At 46.7% G+C, this 19,789-nt stretch overlaps 1 protein-coding gene across 5 annotated transcripts in view; it reads right to left on the reverse strand.

Annotated features, from left to right (window-relative positions):
* The window catches only part of TPCN1 (two pore segment channel 1), a 54,472-nt gene that overhangs the window by 18,879 nt on the left and 15,804 nt on the right, over window positions 1-19,789 (reverse strand). For all 5 annotated transcript variants that reach the window (XM_082324986.1, XM_082324984.1, XM_082324982.1 and 2 more), the window contains 9 exons: window positions 9,044-9,168; window positions 6,286-6,462; window positions 4,888-5,001; window positions 4,498-4,628; window positions 3,819-3,907; window positions 3,182-3,216; window positions 2,520-2,578; window positions 1,626-1,725; window positions 494-610 (listed from right to left, as the gene is read on the reverse strand). In XM_082324986.1, coding sequence (XP_082181112.1) covers window positions 494-610; window positions 1,626-1,725; window positions 2,520-2,578; window positions 3,182-3,216; window positions 3,819-3,907; window positions 4,498-4,628; window positions 4,888-5,001; window positions 6,286-6,462; window positions 9,044-9,076 — 855 coding nt within the window. In that variant the 5' untranslated portion in view covers window positions 9,077-9,168. The remainder of the gene's footprint in view (window positions 1-493; window positions 611-1,625; window positions 1,726-2,519; window positions 2,579-3,181; window positions 3,217-3,818; window positions 3,908-4,497; window positions 4,629-4,887; window positions 5,002-6,285; window positions 6,463-9,043; window positions 9,169-19,789) is intronic.

The following is a 19,789-nucleotide window of genomic DNA, read 5'->3' on the forward strand; positions in this document are numbered from 1 at the left end:
AAATCAACCCTCTCCCCCAGTGCTCTGTCCCTGTAAAGAGTTGTTTGTAGGTGAATTACTTCTGTTTCCGCACCGTTTACTCATGCAGTATCTAGCAACTGTACTGTACCTTCACACGTATAACCCACCCTGCCTCGAAGTACTGGTGCTTGAGAAACAAGTCCTCAAGTGACCCACGCTGAATCAGAGAGAAATCCATGATTGCATGCTCTCCAGAACAAACTTCACTCATTTTATCAAGACGCTTCCATCACCTCACATGGGGCTGAAATTCAGACTACTTTGGTGTTTCTCCAGAAACAGATATAAACAAGTTACACGAATGAAAAACCAGTAGCCCTTGGTGAGTATGATTACAGTCAACAGACAGAAATCATCTCTTTTTTGGAACACGCTCTTTAAACACTCCAGACCACTGGTGTTCTTAAAACATTGCTGACCTCCCCTCCTGCCGCACCCCAGGCTGTCCTCAGCCTCCCCGCAGGCCCCGTACCTGTTTGGTGATCAGCAAGCGGTAGGCATGCTGTATGGCCGTGCGCTTGTGCAGCAGCAAGGACTTAAACTTCCTTTTCTCGATGTCATTGAAAGTGTCGAACACAACAGCGAGAAGCTGCAGAGAGAAGACAGGAGAGATCCTTACACTCTGAAGCTACCTGAGCCGGGGCTTCTCCAGCAGGCAGGAACACCCAGAGCCAAGGAGAGGCATTGCCTGCAGGAGGAATTTACTAAGCACTGCACTGACTGAGGCAGAATGGAGTCAGCGAGGGCCCCTTGGCCATCAGGGATCCCACAAAAGGATCACCAAGCACACTGCACACACACCGATCCACTTTTTGGAAGAGGTCCTGATGTTTCTGGCCTCCTAACACTCGCTAGTGGTTTTAAGAGCCACACATGCCAACAGAAAACAGTATCAAAAGGTTTGTTAAAATGCCCCGATCTCTTCCTGGAAAGCGGGTTTTGAGGGCTGCTTTCTGAACTCACCCTTCCACGGGAGCTTTGGCAAACACATATCAAAACTAACGCTCCATCTAGGACAGCAGCAGTGAAATCCAAGCCCACTACAAGCATCAAATCGCTCACCTTGGGCTGCGGAATTCCTCAACTCCTTTGACAAGCCCTTTTCCACCGCTCCCATCCTCACCTGAGCGGGTCTTGGCCCTGCCCTAGATGCTGCAAGAAGCAGAGCCAGCACAGCAGCCACGCTCTCACACTGAAGTTACCAGCACTCTTCAAGTCCTGCCAGACTTAGTCATTCCATCCCCTTCAAACTGATTTACAAAGTATTTCAGGCAAGCCCAGATAATAAAATGCCATTTTATGATACATAATTAAGACAGAAAAGGACAATAAATTTCATGCAACTGAGTATGTCACTCCAAGCATGACATTAATGTGAGAGAAGCTGAAAGATACTCGTATCGTTCTGTTTTCTGTGATTTAGTTCAACTCCTTGTGGTTAAACATTAGGAGACTCCTATGTGTAGCAAAGCTGCCGTTTCTAGAAGTATTCTGCCAAAGGGTCGCAGATTATTACAGAGCGCTCTTGGGAATGGGGAAGACTGCAGGGCAATGAGCTCCAAAGTCAGGCAGAGAGAAGTCAAGTGCCTCAACAAGAGACTCACCAAGTTCATGATGAAGTACAGCTCGATGGAGAGATACACTATGAAGAAGACACAGGACCAGGGGTTCCGGGCATAAGATGGCATCATCACATCAGGGAAACTGCATCCGAAAAAGACACAAGTTTAAGCACCAAATAGCTCATGCTACGCTTCCCGCGACAAAGGCAAGAGGCACAGGACACAGGGGGGTGTGCGAACTTGCGTCCAAAGATCTGCAAAACGTGTGGTTGCTCGTGACACAGAAGTTTGTGCCTCGCAACAAGCGGCAAGAACATGGAGGCATGATGAAAAAAATAAATATGAAAAGTACATTCCTTGCACATCCCGAAAACCAAATGGGCAAAGGGGATTTGTAATGTGGCTAAGGGTTGTGCTTTGATACTTAGCAACGACAGCGATACAGCCTTGGTGTAAGAGTGTTACAACCTCAGATTTATTCCATCCTTTGCTAATTTCCTAATCCTCAGAGCTCTCCCTGACAGCAGATCAATATTTACCCACTGTTGTTATCCCCTTTTCCTACCAGATAGGTGAACCGAAACAGAGGAACGGGAAGTTACTTCACAACAGCAAACTGTCGGCTGACAAAGGAGCACAAACAGAAACTTTCCCTCCTTGGACCAAGGCCTAATAAAGCTGTTTCCCTCCTTATTGCCCTCACAGTGATGAAGTGGTCTGAGTCGCTTAGAGATAACTCTCCATTTGAGGTCACAGTGTCCTAAAACAAAATGAAATACCAGTTCTTCCCATGCAGGCTGACCCAGGAAATCTCTCTCTCGTGCAGAGGAAAGGGGCCACATTTGGAGACAGAGCATTTCTGCAAATAAACTCTTGGCTCTGCTAGACTTCTCTGGGGACAAAGGGAAAGACTGAGCTAGAAAAGCATGAACTTACTTTGAAGTGGTCAAAAGCACGAAGAGATTCACGAGGCTGTTCTCTAACGTATTGAAGTACTGAAAGAAAACACTCCCATGACAAAATGCAAGTAGAATTTCATAGCGACTTTTCATTCAAAAAACAACCACCAAACCACCCACCCACTTGAATACAAGGCACTTCCACAATTCCCCGATGCCTCCCCTAGGGAAAGGGTACTTCAGCATTGGGCCTTTCTAAAGGTCCCTGAGACCTTTGGGTATGTGAAGAGTTAAAACAATTAAAAGCTCGTCTATACATTTTTGTAGTAGCCACTCCCAGGAAGCTACGGACTCTGGCCTCTGACAGGCACCATCTGAGGTGGCCGAGCTTTCACCCAGATACCTTCCTCCACCCACCACGGCAGGTGGCTCGTTTGACTAAATTAAGACACCAAGAACAAGGAACAACTCCGTGAACGTTCCCTTTGGGGCATCCTGTCTTTGAGGAACTTCTCTGTGCCATCTTCCTTCCCAGCAGGGAGTAAACCAGGGCAACGCTGCCAAGCAGCCTCTGGCCAGCTAACATCTGGCCTCCCCGGCCACCACACAGGAATAAGCTACGTCTACACAGTAACCTTTGATTCTTAAGCACGTGAAAATGGGACTCAAGCTTCTGTTGAAAGAATCGGTGATACTCACCGGATCCGAGTGGTTCGGAGAAAACAAGTAAAAACCTAGAGAAGCAGCAGAGAAGGTAGAGGAGGAGAGAAGAAAGGGGGAAAGAGCAAACAAAAATAAAGTCCGTTTAATGTCAGGCAGCAGAGTGGTGAGTCTCTGTTCCCAAAGAAAAGGTCACACTAAGAGTAAGCCCTCTCTGACACCACGAAGGAGTATCTGGAAGGCCTTCTCCATATAGATTTGCCAATACATGTCATCGGCATTTCACCGATCCTTTCGGAAAACAAACTTTCTGAGGGTAGTCCGATGGTTGCAGGCACACTACAGACACGTGCATTTGTGGGAGTTTACTCTAAACTTACAAGATTGAGGAACAGTTGATGGAAACAGAACTTGGAAACCACAAACACACACACACCACAGACTATCCTCTGGAAGAGGTCAAAAGGACCTTTGTCTCAAAACCAAATACCCAGCTCCTAGATTTATTTGGCTTTTTAATTCTGCCTGCCAGATGACTGTGGATGAAATGGGATAAATGGAAGATTCTGGCAGGACTCTGAAGCTGATCAGCTTTATATTCATCCAGGTTGTTTGTGTTGCTTTTGGAGAATAACTGGTTAAGATCATCACTTCACCTTCCATAAATGTAACTCACCCAGGATGGCAAAAATCACCATGAAGAAAAGCAGGAGGAGAAGAATGTCAATAAACGGTGGGAGGGACTGGAAGATCTGTCGCAGATTTCTGAAAAAATAAGAAAACATTATTAAACTAAAACTTGCACGTTTTCCCCTCCAGGTTGGCAGGGAAAAAAAAAAACCAAAACAACGCACCATACTTGAGGACTTTCTCCCCGCTCCCTTCAAGGATTAAAAGTAGAAAGCTGGGCAAATTAAGATCGTTTCCAAGCTACCTATTGGCCCTTTGCAGTCATCTCTCAAGTACTGCAAACAATACTAATGTCTCCCTGTCAACTTTCCTTCTCCAGACTCAAGACTAGCTCTGCGATTCACTGTGCAGTTTACAGGCAAAGCTAGGAGCCAGAAATAATACAGCCACCTTCGTGTGTTGTGCTCTCTGAGGCAGCTGCTACAGCTGAGGACAGTACACATAAGCCCTGTGCACCGTGCGCACGTCCGAAGCTACTGCCTATGAAAGTTCCCTACGTGGGCAAGGCACTAGGTACACTTCAGTCACAATTACAAAAGATCTCTGAGATCTGAAATGCCCATGAAAGACACTTATTTTCCTGCGATGCCTGCAGGATCAGAGTGCTTTTCCTTCACCCCAGCCCCAGGCACGACAGCAGCAAACCCAGCCAGCTGACGGCTCACCTTCTGACGGCACCACAGTAACGGCAGTCCACCAAGAAGATACAGCGCAGAGCTCTCGTTATCCGGACATGCGAGGTTTGGCGCACCAACACCACGATGGCCTCTATGAACTGTACAAACAGCACGCAAGTCTGCAAAAAAGAGGTTTAATGAGAGGCACAGCTGCAGTCTCCTTTTGGGAAAGGCAAAGCTCTCACTGACCACCCATTTATTTGGACGCTGTCAGGATGGGAGGTGTCTTTGAGAGCTTAGAGATCTCACATGAATCATTTGGCAGCTGGGACACATGGCTAAGTCATCCCTGCTACAGTACAGGCCAATATTTAATCTGGTTCTTCGGTTCCCGAAGATGCTGAAGGAGAAACACGGACAATCAGACAGACGACTTACCTTCACCATAGTCCTTTTGTGCCTGATAAAGGTTTGGAAGCCCAGCCACCTCATCTTCATCGAGAGTTCAAAGACTACCACCATTAACGCAAACAGCTCCAGGGTTGCGTGGACCTGTTACAATACAGCAAAGCTTAAACCAGCGCTTCTGATTACAAACAGCAGCTCATCAGAGGCCACGTTTCTGCCCTTCCTTTTTCAAGGAGCACATGGGTTTGACAACAGTCCGAGCACAGCTCTGTGACATGCAGGAAACCCCAAGGCCGCTCTTGAAGCTAGCACAGCACTCTGTTTTTCAAAGTTTCTACATTTATTGCTTTGTGCTTTCATTAAAGCCTGTAGAATTTTCCTCTATTCAGTATCAGCCCAGAATTTCCTGGAAATCCAGATCCCTTTCGGACTTGAATAACACATCAAAAAAACGTATTGATATATTTGAAACAAAAGGGCAAGACACCAGCAACTCAAGCAAAAAAACCTTTTAAAAAGTTTGAGACTGCAATTCTTTTTAGCAAAATGCAGGAAGAAAAGCTGCTGGGCAGAGAGAATTTACAGAGAGAAGGGGTTTTTTCTTGAAATAGATGTTCTGGACAACCACAGACAGGGTCCTGATCAAGCTCTGCAGCAGAACGCAACTTTTGGCAGCGCTGATGGACCCCTTCTCTGTCGGCAGATGCAAAATGCACCACAAAGACGACGACAGTATTTTCTTACAACCTCAGTTTTAGTCACAGCTCAAACCCCAGACTGAGTTATGCAGCCCTGACTCATTTTGAGGAACGCTTTGCCCCCAAGGTTGTCTCAGGGCTGTTCTACACCCCTGGCATGATCCTAGGGCGCCGTTACCGGCTCCAAAAGCAGATGGAGATTCTCCCACCAGCAACAGCAGCTCCTAGCAGTGTGCCTGACAGTGGTACCTCATGAAGTGGTTGTGGACTGACAACAGTACGCACCACTTTGCGTATCCCTTCTCTCAACCTGCATTTTGCAACCTGTCCCAGGCTGAGATCTGTTTGTCGTCTTAGGAACCAGTGGTGGTGCTGCGGTAACGGCACCAACCCTGACGATGACTTTAAAACCACCCCGTCAAAGCACACAGATTCTTGAGTTACCTCAAGTAAAAGCAAAAACCACACGCTTCTCTAATGGTTACAAAATGTAAGAACTGCACAAATTGATAATATGAAATAATTGTCACTTTCATTGTGGTCTATGCACATCAGATGAAAAAAGGATGTTTTGCTGGTTGACATATCTGCTGTCAACCAATTTACAGAACAAGCCACGTTGGTTTTTTCCTACTACTGCTACTTTCTTCCTCCATGGTTAGCTTTCTTTTTCCTCTTACCCACCCATGCAAAACAGGCAGATTTCTTCATTTTGCCCCCAGGTACTTACAAAGATGCCAAGACGGAGCATAGGAACAGCTGGCGCCTCGCAGAGAGACAGCAACAGGAGAAGCAGCGCTGTGCTCAGCTCCATTAGGTAGAAAAGGTGATTGTGTGCAAAGAGGTAGGCAGCAAGTGCTTTGGCATTTTTGGGGTGAGTGAAGAACTTATCGTTATTTTCTCCTTCCTAAGGCAGCAGGAATAAAGAAGAGAACAGCATTAGTGACTCTCGGTACTGTAACAGAGCTTTCTACCTGGAGAATGCAGACTTTTATAAGGATTAGATACAATTTCCAACAGACTATTCCCACTTTACAGCCTGACATTGATCTGTTTATTGAGGAATGAACTCTACACACACGGGACATCCCCTTCTGTTCATAAGCATATTTCAGTAATGAAACTCATTCATATCCACAAACTCCTGCTTCAGAAACCCTTGAGCCTTTTCAAAACGAGGAAGAGCACTGAAAGAGTTTATACAGGTAGGCAAAGAAACTTTAGTCAACATCCCAACATAAACACGGCACTTCATTTATGTGCAACCACTTCCACATGTTTACAGACCTCTCTGATTAAACTTCTGCAGGACAGAAGACAAAAACACACAGATAAGCTCCAGGGCACCTGGCTGACAGTTGCTCCTCCTTATCTTGGTCTTGCAAAATGTCCGGGAGAAAACACGGGAGCACACGCAGTGTTTTCTGCTTCAGGAATGCGAGAAGACGGCCTCCATGAAAAATTAACAAGTCTCTATGCTGATTTGTCATTCCCTCTTAACTAGAAAGCTTAATTAACATTAAAAGGTCAGATACTCCATCTTAACAGTTTGCCTACAACTGATTTTTAAACAGCTACATCATTACTATTTTTACCTCTAGGACAAAACTTAGTTTGGGGAGAATTTAGAGGTTTTTCATGCAGCTTCTTCTCTTTTTTGAGTCAATGGTTTAAGCAAGGGAGCTTTAGTCACTCACAAGAAATGTGCTGCCTCTTGGAAACTGTCATAAGAGATCATTTTTCCCTACCTGGGACACCCAGGTGCACAAGAAGTTGTTTGGTGGTGGTGTTTTGGTTTTGTTTTTTTTTTTTTTTTTTAAATTAACATCTTTCCAAGTAAGCAATTACTGTAAGGACAGTAAGCTATTACTATCAAAGCAGAATAACTGTGATTGCAAATGGATAACAAGGTCAGGAAACAGAATCTCCGTTAAGAAATGAAGCCTTCTTGAGACTAATTCAAAAGAGGGTTTCAAATGTTTCTCATTTACTCATCTCACAGGCAAGCTCACATTCTGTTTAAGAACAAACACTGCTGGGTCAGCGAGCCAGATTGTGAGCAGGACAAAACCCAGCAGCAAGCTTCATAAAACGCAAGCCCCCCCCTCAAAGAGAGCGCTGGCTTAGACCAGCAGGGCATTCTTATTCACGCCTGACAAAACACACTTGCAGAATGAAAAATAGTCTAAATTCTGTCTCTTGGTAGCCAAGCAATTCACAACGTTGCTGGACAGCAAAGTCCTCTTATTCAGATAAGACACTCTTGCCTGCAGCTACTGCTTCAAATAAACAATCTGCATGCTCTTTAAGTTATGTCTACTTCATTTCAAGGACATTGTCATTATGAGCGTTGGTCAAGGCAGCAGCAAGAATCATCTGCATCTGAAGGGCCAAGCCTGCTGCGTACATTACCATCAGACGCTGCGGCAACTCAATGACCCTTTGCAGAGAATCTCCAATAATCATGAGTTTAAACAAAAGCCCGGGAGGGGCTGGAGCTACCATTTTATTTCAGTGCTGCTCTACCATACGACAACGCTGAAGTATTACCGAGGTCCAAGCCAGTTTTAAAATGCCAGAGAAGCAATACCTCTCAGTCCTGCGGAGCAGGAGCAGGAAGGAACAAATGGTTTCAATCACCTTGCAGTGACTTAAGCAAAAAACCTAACTGGGTCCAAAGCATCTCAAGCTGCAATGCAGAGCCTTTGAAAGGGAACGAAGAGAAGGAGGAAGGAAGGACAGTAAGGGAACCAGTGGCAGTTTTAGACTGGCCAGCTCTGGGACAAGCTCAGTTCTGGTACCTAATTCATCACACCAGACTGTACGGCAATCTTAAAAATATTATACCTTTGCTGAAGTAACAGTGTTGTTTAACTGGAGCATGGGTGGGGTTTGTTTGCTTGTCTGTTTGTTTGTTTTTTCTTTTTAAATAGGATAAATTTCACTCCTGGGCTGATCCTAATCGCAGCATGCTTTCTTCTTGTAGAAACCAAGACATCTGCCTTCTCTTGTGTCTTACCTGACCTGCAGGGCCTGACCGATGCTAAAGGAACATCCCAGGGCCACCCACCAAACATGTGGCCAAGGCAGGATTGGGACCTGCAGTTCCAGAACACGAGATGCCTCCAGGAGAGCGCTGACCATTCACCCCAGAGCGACCGAAGAGATAAAATGACGATCTATGACAAGTTACAGCCATCTCCACAGTAAGGTGGCAGAACTGAACACGTGCTGAATCCCTCAACTACTACAGTTGTTGGCACTGGGAGAGATGGGAGAGGATGGGCAGCTCGTTCAGCTGCTCCCAAATGCCTTGGCCAGCGCCCATCTGAAGGCAATTCCAGCATCTCCCCACTCTTCGAGCGGATTCCTTTGCAAAGCACCAATTTTTTAGCCTCAAAACTGAAGCTCTTTGTTTCTTATAATCAAGAACTACCGTAGTTTCGGAAGTCCATTTTTGACACAATACAGCAAACAGCAGGGCTCACCTGGAGGTAGATTGCTGCCTCTTGGTAGTTCATTTCCCAGTTGTGTCGGGCAGAGCTTTGCTGCGCGCAGCAGTCCCCCGCAGCAGGGCTGGATGCATCGTTAACAACGTCATAGCTACCTCCATCTGCATCAGTACAGTAAGAGAAACATTGATTTACAATTAAGCGAGCTGGGATTGATCAGGAGGCATGCAAACAAGCCAGGCACTGGGACCAGAGACAAGCAGCAAGAGGTGGCAGAGTACCCAGGAACCTGGCAGCTTGTACACAGACAAATTGACTCTTCCCACGTAGGAGCTTTTAAGAGACACACTCAAACTCAGCACTTCAACACAGGAACGCTCCCAGAAGATCATCCAAAGAGACAGCATCCTATTTAATACAATAAGCAGGTCTCCTGGCTCAGGAGATCTGCGCTGTCATGTTCGTAGCACACTATCAGCAGTCATAAACTATAAACAGGCAGCTAACAGCTAGAAGTCTCCGAGGACGTCCAACCCACGGAATAAAGAGCGGGCTTGCTAAAGGAACACTGCCTTTTCGCATTTAATGGTAGGGGAGACCGCGGAAAAACGGAATACAGGACTGCGACAAGCCAGGGAAACCACTCTGAGTACAGAAGCTGTACAGTACACTAAGAGCAGCAGTCAGTATTTTTAGTAGAAAGGCTCATTTTTCAGAGCTCTACAGAGTCATTAAACAACGCATCCTTGCAACGCTCTTTTTGGTGCGGATAAATACCAATGCTCCTCTGCTGAAAACAAACAGCAAGATTAATTTTCCCCTCATATCCCATAGATTGATTTTGAAACTTCTAAGGGCGCGGCTGTCTCATCAGTAAAGCACTACAAAACGATGAAAGTTTGTCCCAGAATTCATAACTCAAAATTTCATTAAAAAAAATACAGTTTATTGCAAAAAGCAACTCCCAAGCATAGCTACACATACATAGTGTCCTTCCCACGGGAGAGTTACGCAGGGCAGGTATATAAACTCCAGAATACTTGCCATTTTTTTGCATTCTACAGCCTCGGTGCTATTAAGACACGTGAAAAACACGCATGAAGACAACTGTTGTTCAAAAAGGGAATGTCACTTGGCTGCTTCTTCTGGGACTGGGGTTTTTATTTTGCACCTTTGACAAAGAATACTGAGCCGAGACCCCCCCAGAAGCGAGCCCTGCTTAGGGCCACGCAAGAAACCTGCGGTGGAGCTGTCCACACGCTCCGTTCTCCGGAGTTTCCATCGTTACCCAAACCACAAGGTTGTTCTTGCTCTCAGCAGAGACTTGCCTCCTCCAGTGCCTCACGTTCCCAAAGAGGGTACATGTAAAATTGATCTTGCCGGTGCAAAAGTGCTGATTTCCCCCTTTTTGTGAGCCCAGCAGCTGTGATGTGGTAGCTGCTTCTTTCGTAGGAGAAGTTATCTGAGAGCGGGCCAAAAATGACAACGAGGTTGTTTTCCTCTCTCATGCCAGCATGCTGAAGATTTGCTGCATCTCTTTGCTACGACAAAACGAATAATCAAAAACCCAAAATAATCCTCATTGAATTACTGATTCAGTCTTTCAGATTGGGGAGAGGGACAGAGGCAGAAACCCCTTCACCAATGCAGAGCCACAGCTGCTTTTTGCACCCTCAAAATCAAACTAAGATAACATTTATCTGGGATTTGAGACTTTCCAGATTGCATACTCGGATTGCTGAGAATCCTGCAGCATTTAAGCCTATTTCTCTTCCTTGGTTCCCCCATACCCTTAAAATACCACTCAAAACCTGGACGAACGTTTCAATGAGGCTGATTCTTCCCCCATGCCTCTTTTACACCTTGAATGAGCACAGTTGTGGAAAAAAATGATGGGCGGAGATTTTATTTATCCACAGAACTGGAATGGCAGTCTTCTGGGTTTGTTTGCCTTTTAAGTGAAAGGTGACAGCAATTTGCAAATATCACCAGCTTTACATTGTGAGCTTTAAAAAGTTCTTAAATGTTATTATTCACGAAGATTTTACTGGATATGTGTTTCAGACTCCCTCAAAATGCAGCCTGGTAGCAAAAACCTTTTTGCATTTAATGCTTAACAGAGGTGCAGAAGGAGCACATCTTCATCAGAACCTGCACTCACTGCTGAACATCTTTGCTGCCCAGAAGACAAGGATTTTCCAATCCTCATTCCCATCCTAACAGATGGTTTGCTGCCCGACGAAGCACACCGCAGCCCCGTCCTGCCTGCCTTCCCCTCCGTCGGGAATTAAGCTGGGTCACAGCAGAGGCAAGAGCACAAAGTGGCCTCCAGCCCCAAGCCTCAAAGACCTCAAGCGTTGCCGTAGCCAGGTGCAGAGCTGCCAAACACCCCCAAACTTTGCGACTGGGACATCGGAGCAGAGAGTGCAACCTCTTCTCATCACACATAACCTGAAGATGCCCAGAGCCATGTGTGCCACTCACGACGATAGCGGGACGGCTCTACAGCACGTTACCCACAGCTCCTTCATCATCCAAGGCTGCAGGATGCCTTGCTCAAACCAGCAACAACTGGGAAGGCGCTAACAGGAGCCGGTTTCAGGCCTTTCCGTAACTCACCTCCAAAACTCAGCAAGCATTCAGAGAAAATCCCAGTGTGATTCGTCTCACACAGTGCAGGGGATACTGAAAAAGCACAGAATCGACACCTTGGCTGCAGTAACTCTTTTGGGGAAGAGGGGCATATTAAACAGGTTGCTTACAATATTACCGTGGTATTGGAGCATTTACAGTATATACAAAATTTACGAGCGTCAAAACATACTGTGGCCAAATCAGCAAAGGTTTGTAGCATTAAACAAAACACCAAAACCCTGTACCCTATCAAAAGATGCCCAAACTACCTTTAACCCTGAAGTAGTTCTATCGCAAAGGCCAATCCTTCTTTGAAAAGGATCAACGCTAGGAAAAGGTACACCACGGTAAAAACCCAGGACGCCTCTCTGCATTTCACACAGCGGACTCGCAGCCGAAACAGAAGAGATGTCCCAGTGAGATCAAGGTTGCGAATACAAAACAGCACTCAAAGATGCAAATCAGAAATGAAAAATAACTCTAGGAACCAAGACGTTCTCCTCCTGCCTAAACCAGACATCACCTTTCCAGGCACAGACAACAGAAAACGTACTGGTGAAGCGTTCTGGTGGGGAGCTGCAGTTTGTGGATCAGCTCCTTCCCCATCAGGTACCAGAAGGTTGATCTAGCATCCCTGAGGCAACAGCATCATCTGGGTAATAAATAATAATAAAAATAATAATAAATTTGAAAAGCAACCCTCTGACTGTTTGTTTGGCAGCCCTCCAGCTAGCTAATTTCCTCAGCTGCTCCCCTGATAACAATGACACAGACTAATGCAACCTCTGCTCCGCTCAGCTCGTGCTGCAGAACATCCCCGACGGCATTTACCATTAGTATCGAGCTCAATGAGATAGGAGGATCTCTCCGCAGGACTCCCGTAATCCTCGAAGTAGATGGCAGGCGGCTCTCTCCACCGCATGGCAGCCGCCGCGTCGGCAAGCGGGCGCACTTGTGTTCGGGGTTGGGGAGAAGGAGACAAGTCAGGTCTGAAGTTCCTCCCTCCCTCCCCTCCGAAAGCCGATCCTCAATTTCGCGGCTTCCTCAAGGGAAAGCTACGCTTTTCCTCTGCTCTCTGCAGAACTAAACGTTTTCTCCCCTCCCCTCCGAGGAAGGTGGCTCAGACTTCAGTTAAATCGTTGCCCTATCGCCGTCTTAGCAGCGGGGTGTTTCTAAGTGCAAGTTGTTGGAAGGCTTAACCGCGGGACGAAGAGCTTTTAAGCATGAGCGCGATGGTAAAGTGAGGCTTCATGTGCCATGCTCTCTTATTTTGGCATAGAGCAGAATTTGCTCACCAGCAAACATGGACAGCTAATGGGAAAGGAGTCAAAGTGCTGACTCGTCACAGCAAGGCGTCTTCCCCCCGCCCTGGCAAAAAAAGAAAATAGATGTTTGTGAAGTTCACAGGACAAGGAGCATGACAAAGTAAACGAACTGAGCCGTTCACAGATGGCAAAGCTTCCTTCCACACTTGTGTAACTTATCCCAGGCGTTCCCTGAAAAGGGAGAGAGGGAGGGGGAAAAAAAGAAAAGAGGAAAAAAAGAAAAAGCAAAACCAGCTGGCTGCTTACACAAGGCATCCGGAACGATACTGCCGGGACTCCAACATTTCCATTCAGTGCAGCAGAGCATGCTCCTGTGTAAATAGTTTCCATATGTCATCATTACAATAAAAAAAAAAAAAAAAAAAACAAAAAAAAACAAAAAAAAAAAAAGAAAGAGAAGGAGCATAAACTTTCCTCAGCCCTAACCTCTCCCTTTGCAAAACAAATTCCCTACTTAGGGGAAGGAAAAACTCTCCATTGGCTGAGCGAGCAAACAAACTCCTCTCGTTCGGAGGAGCTCGCGGGGGATCTCGAGGGCAGGGCCGAGAGGGGAATAAGGGACAGAAAACATTCACAGGAGCCAGGGAGAAATCACCCTTCCCAGCCAGGCTACTTTATGTCAAACTGAAGTCAATTTGGACTTTCATTGTTTGATCTTTGGTGTCTGCATTGGTTTTAATAAACAATAATAATTTAAAAAAAATCCAACAAACTAGTAACCTCCTACAAATTCAAAGAGTTATAAACAAACTCTACAGGGTAGCTCTTACATTTGCCTCAGAGCTCCCCCCGTCTGGCTCTCATTAGCCTGTTTGCCAGATGTTCTGCTTTCTAGATAGCACACACTTTTTATGGCATTACACTGGAACAGACCGAGATGCCTCTAATTAGCTCCTCGACTGACTCCACAGCCGCGTGCCTTTACCGGACTTCGCAGGGCTTTCTCCGAAAAGGTTGAGGAAGGTCTTGATGGAGCTGCTAGTTGCCATTCTGTCCAGATAATGCTATTTTAGCAAGTATACTTGTGATGACAAAACTCTGCAAACTGTGTGGAAGGCAGGGTAAGTGACATAATTCAACAATACTATTCTTGTAGTTAAACCTGTCATTCATACTGTTTACACATCATCGGTGTCGTCAACCTAAGACAGCGGTATGCAAGTCACTCGTCTGACGAGTTGCATGTGCAAGTACTATTTCTCTTGATAGGCGAAAAAAGAAATGCCAAGGACCCGTGACTTCAGAGACAGGACACATCTTCGTTCACACTGCCTTACAAGGTTCCTGCAAGCAGACGCACCAAATACAGCAGCAAGAGAGAAAAATAAGCAAGGCATTACCTCCCGCAGTCGGGAAAGGCGAAGCTGTCCAGGGCACGCACGCCGGGCAGCTCCAGTAACCACCTCGGACAACCGGAGACGTGCCAGCTGACAAAACCTCCGCCGTGCACCGGGCACCGGGCCAGAGAGGAGGAGGACAGGGAAAGAGAAGGCCAAAAGGTCAGCTAACCACCAGATTCCTTCTTAATTAAATATAATCTGGTACCAACTTTGTCCTTTCCCTCCGTCTTGCAACCTTGTTGGTAAGAACTGCTGTCTTGCATTTACCCCTACCCTTACAGTCATTTCTTCCTTGGAAAGAGGTGTGAATCCTGTTAGGGAACACACTTGCCAGCTACGTTTTTTCACGGGAGCAGCGTCTTTTGCTCTTGGAGCTGGACACGCTTCCAGGAGCACAGGCTGTCGAAGGCAAATGTGACTTTCTGGAGTGGAGCAAACGCTTTGCAAGTTTGCTGCCGGAGTCCGCGCAGACACGCGACCTGGCCTTTCCAGCACGAGGGTCTCGCTGGCAGGCTCCCATCCCTTTGCAAGCAGGGAAAAGGGCACAAAGCAGTCTGTGGTTCGCTCGGTTGCAGCCCCTCATCGCAATGACCGCTCCACCATTTCACTGGAGCCATTTCTTTTCTGGCTTTGCTGCATTCTTTACTGCCACACCACCTCCGTTCCTTCCATCATCCATCTTGACTGCATTCGTGTCTAATTACCCAAACTCAGCTAGTCACAGAGCTCATGCTTTCAGTTTAAAAGAAACATAACCAGACATCCAGCAACACTGAACATGGGCCCATGGAAGAAAGCAGATCCCAGCAGCATCGGAGCTGCCCATGGGGTTCCTGGACCTCCTGCCCATACATAAGAGACTTGTCCCGGTGTGGGATCCCCATGCTGGCTCCGGCTGCTGGCTCCCTTGGCGACTCCGCTCCCCGAGGCTGCAGTGAGGATGAACAAAGCTGCAGAAGGAGGACAGCATTTATCTGTCAAAGACAACCAGAAGTGCTCCTCTCTCCCAGAAAGCCCCCATCAGCTGAACCGCATGGAGCGCCCACTACAGAAGATGCAACTCCATGAAAAAACACGAAACAAAGTAGATGGCTACCCTTCTCCAACACAAGCTGTGCAGGCACCTTCAGTCCCAAAGCCAAGATTTTAGCAGTACTACAACACAATCCAGGCAAAGCCCAGGAGCTGCTCTGGCCAGGAAACAGCAGGATCCTGAAGTGTCAACTACGTTGGAGTTGTACCAGCACCAACAATGGCATTTTCCCTTCCAAGTGCTTACATGCCATGTCGCTTCACCTCCAGAGGATTTATCTTCTCTCCCTGCTCCAATGCGGTTGATAAGAAACTGCTCCTTTTCTTTTCAAGTGCTGAGGCATGAACATGCGTGCATTTGTCTCTTCAAGGCCAGACTCACCTACCCGGGAGAAAAAAAGCTGGAAGCCGCCTGGAAAGCACAGCTGGTTTGGCACTTGGCCACGCATCTCAGAGGTGAGAGAGACGGAGAGTGAAATCACTGCCTTTAGTGCCTGACTGCCATTTCAGCGCTGTGCCAACAGGAGCGTGGCAGGACTGATCTTCGCAGCCCAAAATATCCTAGCGCCCGTCCTGTTTTCAAGGGGTGCTACGGGAAGGAATTTAACAGCCGTGAGGCAGTCTAAACAATTTACGATCAGTTTGTTGCCTAGGAAAAACAGGGCATCTCCAACAGAGTGCAGTGCCAAGCCCTTCTGTTGCAAGAGAAATAATATAATTCTGAATATTTCAAGTCAGCGTCACTGAGTCACGCTCTTCCTTAGAGACGACGGCACAGCAGAAACATATGCAAAGGCCTCAGGGCTCTTTGTCTTACTATATTCTCACAGCACTCGCTTGCTGTGAAGCTCAACAAATAAAGTCACTTCAGCTTCCTATTTAACACAGAAAAGTTTTTAAAAAAATATGGATGTTGCCACTTCCCGTTAGTGGTACGGCGCGACTGAAGCCTACCGTCCTCGCCTTCATTCGAGAACCCAGCGAGTTCCTACGGCATCAACACGAGCTCACTTCACGCCATCATCCACCGCACTACGGGGAGCTGAATCCGCATGAAGGATGAGCAGATGTCCCTCAGCATGGTAAGCCACTTTTTATATATTATTGCCTCTTATCAATCGTGCTGCGTATCTTCTGATATTGAAGACAACTTAAGCCCTGCATCGTCTAATTAGAGGACCACTGTATCCTTGCTAACATCTGCACTGCACACATGTAAAAACCCTGGTGCACAAGCTAAACACAACGACAGAAGAGCTAAAGCATGGTAGGAAATTGTTTTGTCTCAGCAGAAGCCGTGGCTCCAGCTAGCTCTTGCTCTGGGTATCTAGCTAACCATTTGCTCTGCGGCTCGCTATCCGTTTGAAACGGGGGATGAGCTATGATGATTCACTTGGACATTTGCTTCCTGCACCACTCTGCTGGGGACAAAAAGAGGCATCTGTAAGGAAGACGAAGAAAAAAAAGTTAAAGGCTTCTAAGAAAACAAGGATGAGGATAATTTTACCTATCTACACTAGCCAAGATCGGCTGGTTGGAGATTCTCATCCGTGCACTTTAATGCCTCATCTCTTCAGGGCACCTACTCTCCTTTGGTCTTAACCCCGAGTCACTCTGTGACTTGATTTTTTTCTCTTGCAATGTTATGTGGGAAGTTTTGACCAGAAACTGTTTGATCGCCGGACAATCTTCACTCCTGAATACGTAGCAGCAAGAGGCAGAGGGACAGATCCCTCCCTTTGGGGATGTTTGGGATCCACAATGAGGTTAGCGAGAGGCTTCAGTGGTTGAAGATGAACCGATGGATGCCTTGTCACCCTCAGAGAGACCGCTTCGCCCTGACCCCTAAAAGCCTCCCATAGCTCACTAGCATGCCAGACCGCACAGCTCAAAAGCCGCTGTAGCAGTCAATGGTGAAACGGAGGAGGATCGCTCCCCCATTCCCAGGGCCGCCTCCTGCAAGAGTGACGTTACCTGCCCCGCTAGCTCTGGCTCCTCGGCTGCTTCGCCTTCCAGCAGCTCGTGCAAACCACCGCACGCCGGAGCCCTCTTCCACAAAGCTGCTTTCTGACAGATGTGTCACTAAATCCTCCTGCATCAGAAAGCCCGTGAAATACCCTAAGGAGAGCCAGGACCAGGCACTCGCACAATCTGAGACCGTGTAAGACAGGAGTACCTGCTTCTTAATAGAGCTGCAAAGTCAAAACCAAAGCATTTTTAATCAGTGAGACTCACATAAAAGGAAAAGTTGTGTGAGGAAAATATAATTAAGAATCTCGCTTGTGTGTTAAGCCAAATTGCTGCCAGGTTCGTATCCTTTATTTCTTAACAAATGAACCTCCATACCACAAAAAGGAGAAGTCAAAGCCACAACAGAAGGATCATCTCCAGCCTTACATTACCCATCATTTCAGCAACTAATACGCTCCATAATCTTGTCAGTCCGAACACATCACAGCAACAAAGGCTTTACAGACACAGAGATAAAATTATTCTGTAACTGGAGTTAAATACCCAAGCCATTGAGGGGCTTTATGAAACAACTAATTTTGAATGGAAAAAAACAATTGGAAATAATAAAGTTTTTGCTGAACCCAACAGAAAAAAAAAAAAAAAGAGACAAGCTCTGCCTAAGGCTATGGCTCATGAGAGAGGCCCGGCATGAAACACACACACACACACATTTATAATTCATAATTTTTGAGGAAGTAACATAAAGGGAAAGAGACAATATCACAATTCCTCAGATATAGCATTTCTTTAACACATCCTGTTACATGAAGGAATTTCCTCTTTTTGTTCCAAAAAGGGAAACCAATGCCTCATGGTTTTAACATGTTAAAGATCTGCTTTAGCGTCAGCAACAACACAATGTCAGCATTTTAAGAGCACGTTCCTCATTTCAATCCTCCAAAGCAGAGCCTTTGGATTTTCCTGATGCAGTTTGGAAAGATGCTTGATTAAGCTGAAATCTGGCCGTTTTAAGGAAAGCAGCGTGCTGCCAGGTCCGACTGCCAGTTCCAGCCACCAGCAGCTCCCCGGGGAAGTCGCAAAGTTAGCAGTGGGAAGCAGAGAGGAAGGGCTTCCCTAATGTGAGAAACCAGGATGAATTTGGGCAACAAACCTCCCGCGTGGCCACCCAGCGCTGGAGCAGGGCTAGAACGGAGTAGGCAGTAATAAGGTATGTGCCATGCCGGCCTTTCTGCTCTAAAGAGAGAGGGATAGCAAGAAAATGAGATAAATTAAATAACAACATCATGGCAAAACTCCAATGTCTTTCCACGACAGGCTGAGACCAATGAAAGTTATTGATTGTGGTACAGTAGTAAGAAGTAGGTAATTGCGTTTTGTGGTGTTGGAACAAGACTCCACCGCGCCGGTTCTTTTGAAATACAACGCTGCTACATCTCCTCTGCCTCGTCATTGTGTCTCAGCCAGGAAAGAGAAGCTGCCGGCTTCAGAGGAAGATGCATGTAAAGGAATGGGGAAAACCCCAGCCTCTGCTGCTGTGTAACTGTTCCCCATTAAGAAAAAAAAGACTTCTGCACATTTGGTAGAAACCGCTGCTGGCAGGAACGGAAGAGGTTGGATGTAATGGCTGGAGAGGAAGGAAGGAGTTAAACCATTAGTTTGACATCTGCAAACCAGCTGCCAGAGGGCTTTCCCTCAACTGGTCCTTCCTTCAAGTCCCACAGTCCTCGTACAGAACCATTTCTTCAGAAAACGGACAATTTTGACTTCAAAAGTCTTCCAGCACTGCAGAACCCTCTCCAACTCTTATGAAGCGGTTCCAAACATTAGCCACACTGTCAAATACGTGCCTTATTCCTTGTCTGAATTTCCCCAGCTTCAACTAACAGACACAATTCCAGTTACCCAGTTACTCAAGCTACGTTCAAGCCTCTTGGACGAGCTGGAGCAAGGGCACTAGGAACACACCAAGCATGAACACATTGATTACTCTAGAGCCACCACAGATGGCAACGTCACCTACCTACCTACCCTAATCATCGTTATTCTTCTTGGAAGGACTGGAGGAGTGTCCCACGTGCTCACTTTCAGCTCGGTTGCTCATGAAACCAGGCTCAGCTCAGCCCCTCCGCTCGCCAAGGCAGCCCTCTCCCCCCTTGCAGATGCACGACCCTACAGTCGGTCCCAGCCGCACGCACGCGGCTTGCCTGCATCCATCTTACCAACTCGTTCGGATCCCTAAGCTCCCCTCCTCGCTCTTTACTACGCCCTCAACCTACGGCATCTCCTAACTAGATCAGAAATCACTTTTCTTTTTTCCTTCCAGATCAGACAGAAATACTGCCGTTGGCACAGGGACAAAATCCAACCCCTGTGACAGTCTCTGCTGATACTGTCCCTATTCACTAACCAGTCCCAATAACCAGTTGGATTTTGAGACCTGTCCATCAGCCAGCTTGCAAAGCCATTAGCTACACAGT

Source organism: Platalea leucorodia (genome assembly GCF_965183815.1).
Source record: "Platalea leucorodia genome assembly, chromosome: 12".
In the NCBI taxonomy this organism is placed as follows: domain Eukaryota; kingdom Metazoa; phylum Chordata; class Aves; order Pelecaniformes; family Threskiornithidae; genus Platalea; species Platalea leucorodia.